This window comes from Nelusetta ayraudi, unplaced genomic scaffold (genome assembly GCF_046127955.1).
Source record: "Nelusetta ayraudi isolate G7.1 ecotype Tasmania unplaced genomic scaffold, CSIRO-AGI_Nayr_v1 ptg000068l, whole genome shotgun sequence".
Taxonomy (NCBI): domain Eukaryota; kingdom Metazoa; phylum Chordata; class Actinopteri; order Tetraodontiformes; family Monacanthidae; genus Nelusetta; species Nelusetta ayraudi.
The window spans coordinates 816,430-827,759 of NW_027466118.1; the positions used below are offsets into that span (position 1 = coordinate 816,430).

The following is an 11,330-nucleotide window of genomic DNA, read 5'->3' on the forward strand; positions in this document are numbered from 1 at the left end:
AAAATGTTGCTTTATATATTCAAAATTTAAACAAAAAAATAAAGTGATTCATGTGCAACCAACAAATGTTTCCTTTCAATTGCTTCTCAAATACATTTTATTTTATTCCCTGAGAAAGTAATATGAAGTTTCTCTTAAACGTCTAAGCAATAATTATGGAGACGATACATAGAAAACAAGGGGGAAATTCATATGGGAGTCACATTAGTCTTATCTGTCTGACTCAGGGTTTTGTCTAACAGCATAAATAAACATTATTCATATAAAAACAAGCCATCAGCCAAGTCAGTTCCATTTTATCAACACACTGTGGCATCACTGCCCTATTTTCAGTGTTAAAAAAAAACTCTTTTTGGTTCCCGTTTTTTCCCCTCTAACAAATTTATAACCCATGACATGGGATCGCACAGTACCATTACAACAATTGAGAAGGGCCGATCAGACTGACTGTCCAGTAGCTGCTCTTTCCAGTGTGTCCGCTACAGGTCTGTGGTGCTGAAAGCAGTATTGATGAAAACCATTCGGGGTTTGTTGGAGCCTTTCTTCTGATCCCGCTCTGCCAGGGCTGCTTCCAGGGGTGCACCGTAGCTCGGTGGCCTCTCTTCGTCACTCTCCTCATCCTGGGAGCAGATGGGCAAGTTTTAAAAAAAAAAAATGACAACAAGTTCTATCCAGTACAAAAAAATTAAATAAAACGATTGTGTTTAAAAAGTAAACTTACAGATTTGGATCTGGCTTCGATAATTTCCATGTCCATAGAGTCTTTGGAAGATATGCTTCAGTCGAAAACAGAAGACACAAGGTTTACATTCAATTTCAAGTGCCTTGAAAATTTGTTTTCTTTTTTTCTCTTTTAATCAGTGATAATTCATTTACAAAAGACAATCAATGTCACAACAATACACACACTGGGACAAAGTGTTTTCCTGAAAGTCATTCTTGGCTCGGGTGACTAATCAAAACCCTGACTGACTCTCGGACAGAGGTGTCAGGTTGGGTTTTCACTGACCTGTCTCTATCAGCATCCAAGCTCGCCTTATATGGAACTGGGTATGGAGTTGTGTTATAGTCAAAGTTGAGCACAGGATTAGTCCTGCAAGCACATACAAACCAACCATGTCAGAAATAAATTCTCATCTAAAAAATAAATAAATAATGATTGTTGAAACTGTTGTCTCCTGACCCCTCCTTGGAGAATTTATTTGTCCCGGGCACCACAGGACCATCTTGCTGTTTCACACCCATGGCCGAGTTGAAGGCTTTCGATGCCTTCAGTTTTCTCTTGTAGCTGCAGGGTGAGGCAAGTATGTGCAGTCAACATCACACAGTATGGCCGCATTTAGAAATACTTAGACTGGATCATTTGTTCAAGTCGCCTTTCTTACTTTCTGCGAGTGCATAACAGAGCGATGCAGAGGACAATGAGCAGGAGGAGTAGCCCGCCCATGATTCCCAGGAGGATGTACTGCAATGTTTTAGGTGGCGGCGGGTCTATTATCGTTGTCCCCTAAAACAGAAAGGTACATGTTCCGCTCTCAGGTGTTGCATATTGCATACATTATGTGTAACTAAATATCCTTTTCTTTAGATTGCATTAAAAAAAAATGAGGAAAACTGTAAAGGCAGAATACAAGAAAAGTGTGCTCCATTCAGCACGTAGGACCACTTGTACTCACAATGTACGTCAGGCCAAGTCCCCGGAGCTCAAGATAATGGTCGGGATGAGAGAGCATTCCTTCCACTTGATCAGAGGTGAGAGCCGTCCCGTTGGGGTAGATGAAATATGCTGCTACTATAGTGTTGACGGAATTTCTGTGAAAGGGATCGAAATTACTCACATACCTAAAATAATCAAACTTTATTTCCTTTGTAGCATGACCGGCACTCTGGCACCATCTACTGGGCAACAAATCACACTGGTGAGTCTGCGTAATATATTATGATATAACCAGCTAACAATTTGGCGGGCTTTAGGTTTTTTGTTTTTTTTTTTTTTTTTTATTTTTAAGTTGATGTCATTGCAGAGCTTATGAGAAACTTGCCTTGCTTCTGATATTTTCGGCCTTATCGAAACAACCTCGACGACTGTGTCGGTGGCAGACATAAGTGCTCTGAGAATGTAGAAAGAACAGCACGTCTGAGAACAGGACAAAGTTATGTGAGACACATTTGGCCTGCAAGGATTTTTGTTCACATCAGAGGCACCTGATGATGGCATCCATGGTTTCTTCGACCTCAGTTACAGATAATGTAAACTCCAGTTCGACTTTGAATGACGCGTCCACGGTGAAAATCTGCAAACAAGAACAGACAAAAAAACAAAAACACTGTTGTTGCTCTTATTCTGACCTTGTGTGTGTGTGTGTGTGTGTGTGTGTGTGTGTGTGTGTGTGTGTGTGTGTGCAGAAACAAAATTGTGGTTGCACCTCCAGCGTTTTGTTGCTGTAGAGGCCGCCAGGATCACTAGCCTTTACCGTCACCAAATATTTGCCTTTCAGCGTAATATCCAGACTCTCTGTGGTTCTGTACAAAGAGGAGGAAATCTTTAGTGTCGCCAGACATAAAGTACATACTTTTTGCTGTTTCTACAAAACAGAAAACAAAAAAACAAAAAAATCAAGATTATACAAAGGTAAAAGAAAGTAAAAGTGGAGTTTAATTGATTGTGGCCCAGAAAGTGGCAACACCACAGACCTTTTGTGACCCTCACAATCTCATGTGAATGTTCAGTGATGAATGAGCAGTTTCCATAAAGTTTGTGTAAAATAAATCAATAAAATAAAATAAAACAAAAAACAAAATAAAAAAAGCTGGGCTGGTGTAAACATTATGAGCTGAATAAGTAGTTGCAGCTAATTGCCAGTGCACATTTGTACTTACTGAATGATTCCAACATAGATGTTGTTTTGCTGTGTGGTGACGGCCTCAAACAGAGACCTCATCGTTGAAACCTCACTGTTGAGGTTCACAAACTTGACTTCTTCTACTTTAAATGCAATCTGGCTATTGACTCCAGTGTCTTTGTCTGTAGCCTAGGAGTGAGAGAGTCAAACAAGAATGTCTCAGAGTAGCACCATACGTTTTATTTGTGTGTGTGTGTGTGTGTGGGGGGGGGGGGGTTACTTACAGTGACGGCTGCAACTGATGTGCCCTTACTTGCACTTTCAGAAACAACAACTAAAATGCAAGAAAGAAAAAAAATCATTTTTGCACCTTGCTAATGTCAATCCAGAAGACAAAAGTGCCAAGAAGGGAAAGGATCACACCAACTGCTTTTGCAATTCGCCTGTTAAATGCCAGATTAAAAACTGTGTTCTAAGTAAGTAAGTTTGTTCTGTTTTTTTTTATTATTATTTCAAAAGGGATTCATTTTAGATTATTAGAAATAATTTGTTTGTAAAAAAGGATTTTATTCTTAAAATTGCATTTGCAAACTTTTAATAATAAATATATAAACAAATGTAGGAATTATTTAACCGATAGAAAGAAAAACATTTTCTTAATTCATGTTTTCAGTGTTTTTTTTAATAGGGGAAATGATTCATCACACAAACAAACAATGAATTGATGCAAAGCACAATCAGAGGAGTTCAACTGTGCCAAATTAACAAGTGAGCAATTGCGCCACTTGGTGGTCACAGCGTGGTGGCTCCCCCTGGTGCAATCTGCAAAAATAAACTTACCGAAAAGAGAGTCCGAGTCAATAAATTCCGGCGCGTTGTCATTCACGTCTTCAATGGTGATCACCATTTGAGCTAAAATGAATGAGAGAAAGAAACATCTCAACAACAACTCGCAAAACACGTTCTTGGTAAGGTTTGCGTTTCACATGCAGAGAAGCCGTCGCTGACCTGTAGTCACACTGATGTTTTCTCCTTTCTCTGTGAGCTCGTCTACCACCCAAGCTTCTATCACAGCTTGGTCGCACTCCTCATAGTCCAACGACACCTCGGGGAGGGCGACCCTGACTCCCCCTGTTGGCTCCAGGATGAAGCTCTCGCAAGGCGTCAGAGAACCATTGCACCTGCATTGCATGGATTCCAGCTCAAACACCAGCGAGTGATTTGCATCTTTGTCAAGTCCTGTGAAGTTTGCGATGATCCCGGTGAAGACGGTGTTCTCCTTCACCGTCACGTGCACGGTGGGCCCCGCCTCCGGCCTCTCGTCGTTCACGTTCAGCACATTCACCTCCACCATCGCCTCGGCTGTCCTCCCCCCGAGGTCTGTCGCCTCCACCCGCAGGTTGAATTGCATGCGAGTGCTCTCGTAATCTAACTCAATGTCCGGGTCCACAAATATGTCTCCCCTGTAGCCGCCTCCCGCCGCGGCACTGCGGATGATGAAGCTGCCAAAGCTTCCCTCAGCGATGCTAAATGTAATGCGGTTTGATTCTTCAGTCTGGTCCAAATCCACAGCGTACACAGAACCAACGTGCGCGCCTGATGGTGGAACAAGGAAACAATCAACATTCTACGTTCAATTGTGTCAGGAATGCATGAAGGTTCTTAATAGAGACGAGCACTGACCTTTTTGCCCTTCTTTTATGGAAAATGTGTACGAGGAAGCATTAAACTCCGGGGTATTGTCATTGACATCCTGGAAGGAGAAAAACGTTTAGCTCCTACCACCAGCATCCCAACACTGAATTCAATGAACTCGAGCGAGTTTTTACCTCTACTTCAATGATGACTTTCACGCTGTCGGATAATGGGGGAGTGCCCTTGTCTGTAGCAGTGACATTGAGCTCAATCTTCCCATTCAACTCCGGCTCCAAGTCCTCACGGTCAAGCACGCCGTTGTTTCTCAGCACACCGGTGTCGGGATCGATGGTGAAGTTATCACTGTACATGCTCGGCTGGATTGCGAACACGATTTGGCTGTTATTTGTATTTGGCTCGTCTGCATCGTCGGCCTGCGACAGAACCAAGTTTTGAGAACAAACTGTTGAATAAAGGTCTCTTTTTTCTTAATTTAGATAATATTCAGTTCAGACACGCTTAATCTTCCTTATATACTCTGTGCCATCAGGGTAAAATCGCATCAGATCCAACATATTCCTACAGGCTGACTTGCTCTTTAATAAAAAAAGAAAATGTAAACACATTCTAACAATCATGCCAATTAATTCTTTTGAAAGGCCTTGACACCAAAAATTGTTCGGTGTGTTCTCCTGCACTTGCTTTGGCTCTGACAGGCTGCTGACTGTCGTTGCTGTGGCAGCGATATTATCTACACCATAGGTGTCAAACTCTGGCCCGCGGGCCAAATTTGGCCCGCAGCACAATTATATTTGGCCCGCGTGGCAATACAAAATCACTACAGCTGGCCCGCCGGAATTATACAGCACATGTACTGCTGATACTAAAAATCTCAGAGTGCTCTGCTGGTATTTTGGCATACTATTTACTTTAACACACTATAAGTAACAATTTCTTTATGCAGTTTTTCCTGCTACTCCAAGGCATGGACTTGAATGGTTGCACGTTCATTGATGAATATTATGATTAGTTAATTGGTTTGTTGTTGTTGTTGTTGTATTATTTTTAAATGTATTATCAGCCCGTGGAAAAAGGTCACTGTTGAAATTTGAATCATAGGCTGCAAATAAATAAGAGGCAGCGGGCCAATACATTTTGGCCCACTATGTATTTGAGCTTGACAACAACACATTCAACTCTCCGCCCTCGGTCACACAGCCTGTGTAGTTCACATTTTGTCAAGTTCCTCAATAAATTGGAAATTTTGTCTGTTTTAGCGTTGATACTTTTGAGCTCACCTGGATAACCATTTCAAACGGTTGGCCCTCTGCGACAAACTCAAAGTAAGTTTCCCTGTTGATGACTGGGTGCTCATCGTTGACGTCTGTAAGGGTGATCTCCAGCAAGGTGGTGCCGGCTTTGCCGTCTGTGTCAGAGGCCTGCAGCGTCGCCGTGTATAACGATCTGCCCTCGCGGTCCAAGAGAGTCCCGTTTTTGACGTAAACTAAACCTGTAGCGGGCTGCACGTCAAAGTACGGCAATCTGAAAACATAAGGCGAGACAAGAAACAGGACAAACAATGACGTGAGGAGAACTTAGAAAAGATGTCGGCACATGTGTTGTTTGGTAGTGTAGACACACATGCTGTCCGGAAGGAGTCTGTAGACAATTTTGTCTTTATCCATCGTGTCAGGGTCTGTTGCCTGGGGAGGAAAAAAAATGCTTTTCATGAGTGACGGAGAAGAATTTCTCACACCCTTTCAAATTTTAGCATTAAACCAGTAAAGCACCTACAGTAATGACTTGTATGTCTGTCCCAGTAGGAGAGTTCTCGGCCACATTCAGCTTGTAGGTGTCCTCGGGGAACTTGGGGATGTTGTCATTGGCATCGATAATGCGAATGGTAACTGTTGCAGTGGAAGCGAAGCTGGTTTGCTCTTCATCGATGGCAATCACCTGCGCCGCAAAAACAAGCGCAATGAACAAACTCCGGAACAGGCAGTAGGAAATTCTAAATTTGAATACTATTTACGACTCTTTCCTCTGTATATTACTCACTTGAAGAACAATTTCCTTTTCAGTTTCGTAATCCAGTTGTTGCGGCAGCTTGACCTGAAGCTGAACGGGGCTCTCTAGCGTGGTAACCTCAGGGACCACAGAAAACAGGTTCTTGTGTGCTCCTTCTAATTGCAGCTTAGTTTTGGGCAGCTGTGAAGGAATCACAGAAATTATGATGACATGAATGAAATATGACATATATTTCCATACGCTGTTCACCCATTACTGGAAACTCACCCTGTCTGCGTCTTTGACTGTCATGTTGAAAGAAATTGAGGCCGAACTGTGCTCTAAGACCTCTGCTGTGAATTGGTTGGCTTTCACACACTCCGCTAAGCCTTCGCACCTATAAAACTCTGGCTTTTCGTCATTGACGTCGATGATATTGATCTGGACTTCTGCGGTAGAGTGGGCGTGGACCCCATGGATGTTTAGTGTGGACTCCGTAGCCTATAGGTTCAATTAAAAGAAACATATCAGTGACATTTCAGCTGTTTGAACAAGTATTAACGATGAAGCGCGCCAGCACTAAAATGCAGAGCAGGAAACTTGATGAAATACCACAAAAAGATTGTCAAATTGGCATACAAAGAAAACCTGTGTTGAAAGTCCCATCTTATTACTATAAGTTGGTGTGTCTTGACTGGGACCAACTCAGGACTGTGTCCTACTGAGAGGTTGGCAAATTGTTTTTCTGTTGGTCCTGATGACGGTCGATAGACCGAAAAGTGAGCAGAGCTTTCATGTGAGTGCAAGAGTGAGTTGGGACTTTTTTATTTTTTTGCAGGGAAATTAATCTGCTGTGCCCTCAGGATTTAAAATGAAAATAAACACAGAGACAAAGAGAAAAGAGTAGAAAAAAACACTGGCGAGTGAGTGTGGTACCTTGACAGTAAGAGTGACCACGTCATCAGTCTTTTCTCTGTCGATTTGCGATGAGACCGTTATGAGGCCGGTGTTTGCTGAGATTTCAAAGAGGCCCTCTGCAGTGGTGCCTGGAGGAAGGATGTGAGAAAGAAAAGAAAAGGACACATGTACTACTGATCGAATCCAACATCGTGTTAGTAACACTATTATTGCTTGTGCAATACCTTCAATGCTATAGGTTAGAATGGCATTAATTCCTGTGTCTGGATCTGTAGCAGTCACTTGCAACACGGACTTCCCCTGGAATACAGTCAAAGAGAACTGTTGTCAACATTACATCCTAACTGACAGCTACCTGTTGCGTCTAGATTTCTGTCATATGCTTCCTGGTTCATTTTTTGATTATGTTATCTATTGATATTTGATTTATTCATTTTGTCTTCATCCAAACTTAAATGAATCTATAAATGAAATACAAAAAACAAGGCAGTTCGGCCTGATTGGTCGATCTGATAGGTCGATCAGTGCTCACCTCAGGAGAATTCTCGGCCACGTTCCCTCGATAGGGGAGGCCAGTGAATATCGGGTCAATATCTGGAGTGTCTTCAACTGTGATGAGCGAATTGACATAGTTTGTCTGGTAGTTGATCTCATCCGAAAAACACTTGCCTCCATGATCCTGTGAATGAAAAATATTGTGTAATAATAATAATAATAAGTGTAATCAACAGCAAAGTCAACCAACTGTTTAAAGGTATAGTCAACAATGACCATTGTACCTTACATAACTTTTCTATGCATTAAAGAAATAAGAAAACCTAAATGTTTTGCGCTTGGACAGATTGTGTGGCTAGCCTTCAGTTTTAGCAACTACAGCTACTGTTTAAGTTCTATTCATTCATTCATTTTCCATACCCGCTTAGTCCCGAGCTCAGGGTGACGGGGGTCTGCTGGAGCCTATCCCAGCTGTCTTAGGGCGAAGGCAGGGGACACCCTGGACAAGTCGCCAGTTCATCGCAGGGCCACATAGAAACAAACAACCATTCACACTCACATGCACACCTACGGACAATTTAGAATGTTCAATTGACCTCACATGCATGTTTTTAGACTGTGGGAGGAAGCCGGAGAACCCGGAGAGAACCCACGCAGACACAGGGAGAACATGCAAACTCCACACAGAACTGTTTAAGTTCTAAAATATGAAAACTGCTTTCGTATAGATGTATAGTACTTACAGTTGCATTAATCCTCAGCTGATAGAAAGGGCTCAGTGCAGTAAAACTCAGGGATCCATTTAATATCAAATGACCAATTGAATCAATTCTGAATAGATCAAATCCACTTATCGGAATAACCTGGGAAATGAAGTGAAGGTGATGTTTTTAAACATTTAAATTTGGTAGCCATGAACATAAAACAGACTATTATGATAAATGACAAGAGGCTTACGTTGTCAATTGCGTAAGAAACTACTCCTGCGTTTCCCGTGTCTTCATCGGTGGCGTGCACAGTGAACAGAGTGCTGTTCACTGCAGTACTCTGAATGATTTAGAAAAAGAAGAAAAAGAAGCCTTAATGAATCCCACATTGGGGAAATTTGCATAATTACAGCAACAATACAATATGAAATAATGGAGATTATATTGATTAAAAAAAATAAAGAAATAAAATAAAATATTTATTAGGGAACAGAGCCTGTGTATTTATTGTTTATTGGCTGATTTAGAGTCTAGAATCCATGTAAATTCTTAACACAACAAAAAATGCAAAATTAAAAGCATCCTTCAGTGAACTTACTTCTGGAATTGTATAATCATATGAAGGCTCGTCAAATATAGGTATGTTGTTGTTGGCATCAAGTAGTATAATAACCACTGTCTTTATTTCCTGAAACACATTATATGGTTTGACATGCACATGTATTTAAAGGAGGGGGGGGGGGGGGGACTAATTAGGGAGCCATTAAAAATATGCGTCTTCACTTACTGTATTGAGTCCATCTGAGACTGTGACCTGAAATGTCAATGCAGTGCCTGTCTCCTATGAAATACAACAAGCCAATAGAGGTTTACAAGAACAATAGGGCATGTACACACGCATGCATGCACGCATGCAGCATACAAATGTAGATGTAATATATTGTTCCGCCACTGCATCTCACATCTTTGTTTAATGGACGACTGACAGTTGCAATTCCAGTAGCACTGTCCATTCTGAAGAAATCTGAGTTTTTTCCAGAGATCTGATAAGTCAGAGTGTCATTTTCCGGATCAGTTGCATTAATCTTAAATGCAAAATGATCTGTGTAAAAAAAACAAACAAAAAAAAACAGTGAAATAAAAATCAGTTTGGAGGTAAATAAGACATGGAGATACAATGAACAGCTGGCATCTTTACATACTTATAGGAGTGTCTTCACATAAATCAAAGTCGGTATTTCCTATTTCTGGGGCAAGATTTGCATTTGCTGCAGAAAAACAGAAAATGTAGAATGGTAAATCAAATAAAAAGTCAGTGGAGAAAGACAATGAAAAAATAAAATGAATACTCACTGCTAGTTATGCCAATAAGGATCAGCAGGCATAATAACATGTTTCCTGAGAGCCCCTGCATACCTGTAAAAAATAATAAAATAAATCTATTCTACGAGCAAGAGAGAAAAACTTTTTGCACAGGACAAAAGCACTATGACGGTTTTGTGTTGCAAAAACAATTGTTTTCCAGTTTGTTATACAAATGTAACATCTATTCATCCATACATCATCATTTCATAATATAGATCCTAACAAGGCAACGTCACTTTATAAAAGCTGTTGAACGTTCATCAACAGGGCTGATAGCAAGTCTGTGGTAATTGGTGCAGAAAATTGAGAGCCGTTTACAAAAGAGTCTGTCTCTGCCTTGTTTCTAACTGTTGGAATTTAACAGCAAATCACATGGCAACACCTATGTTTGTGACATTATAGTAGGACTTGTTTTAACACCTTTTCATGGAACGGCAAGCAAAAATTTTACTAGGAAACAACATTATGAGTGAAGATCATTGGTGAGTATTGTCTGTCATCTTGGTCATAATATATCCTCTCAAGTTATTAATCCAGGCTCAAAGTACTAGTTCAGGAAAATTGTCTTTATAATACAATCATCCACAGACATAATAAATGTGTTTCCAAACCCTCATCTGTCCAAATAGACTTTGGTTTATGGCAAACACTGCTGAGCACAATACTCCTTATCCAATGGTAATAGCTCTTGTGAACAGTTTCAACACATTTTTAGATAATGGTAAGCAAAAAAAGCGGAATCATTTAAAAGAGAATATGAGCAACATAACAACTAAATATAATTAGAATTAATTAATAATTTTTTAAATCATTGATATTGGCTTTAAGACGCTAAGGATCAAAGAAATACAAATAACGTATGTACTTTGTCAATTTAAAGTGAACAATCAGCACCACATCCATCTAATACGGGGACACACTGAGAAACAGCATTTACTTTGTCATTAATGTCATACTTGTACATTGAAAGATGAATCTAAACACACAAAAAGGTACAAAATGCAGCAGCCAGACTTACCGAGCAGCAGTCACACAGAGCTTCTTCTTTACTGATCGTAAATGAGACCTTTTGCTCCTTTGCCTTGGGATGATTATGCAGCATACTCATAAAAAACATTAATGATTAACCCATACCAGAAATATGACACCATGACAGCTTCTCCAAGTGCACATGTGGTCCTTCACTAACCAGTCAGAGGGCTGGACTGAAGTTACCTGGAATAGCTTTGAAAGACCAAAAATGTCAACTTGTTGTTTGTTCAGGTGCCTAACAAACTAACTGCTAAGACACATCTTCTCTCCCCATCATTGGCTGCCTTTAGTAACGCACGGAATTGTCCTATTCTAGTTCACAATCATC

General features: G+C 40.7%; 1 protein-coding gene across 1 annotated transcript; it reads right to left on the reverse strand.

Moving 5' to 3' along the window:
- Positions 1 to 242: 242 nt before the first annotated feature.
- cdhr2 (cadherin related family member 2) lies at positions 243 to 11,047 on the reverse strand. The gene is made up of 31 exons (XM_076041551.1): positions 10,989 to 11,047; positions 9,959 to 10,021; positions 9,808 to 9,873; positions 9,568 to 9,707; positions 9,393 to 9,446; positions 9,204 to 9,293; positions 8,856 to 8,945; positions 8,642 to 8,761; positions 7,936 to 8,082; positions 7,628 to 7,703; positions 7,422 to 7,531; positions 6,774 to 6,986; positions 6,537 to 6,686; positions 6,273 to 6,434; positions 6,120 to 6,181; positions 5,777 to 6,020; positions 4,673 to 4,912; positions 4,527 to 4,596; positions 3,852 to 4,439; positions 3,684 to 3,755; positions 3,128 to 3,177; positions 2,881 to 3,032; positions 2,427 to 2,523; positions 2,206 to 2,294; positions 2,043 to 2,111; positions 1,677 to 1,815; positions 1,386 to 1,507; positions 1,184 to 1,288; positions 1,010 to 1,093; positions 722 to 776; positions 243 to 620 (listed from the first exon to the last, which is right to left on the reverse strand). The coding sequence occupies exons 2-31, from the start codon at positions 10,017 to 10,019 to the stop codon at positions 480 to 482; spliced, it is 3,858 nt and encodes a 1,285-aa protein (XP_075897666.1). The 5' UTR covers positions 10,020 to 10,021; positions 10,989 to 11,047; the 3' UTR covers positions 243 to 479.
- Between the last annotated feature and the right edge of the window lie 283 nt (positions 11,048 to 11,330).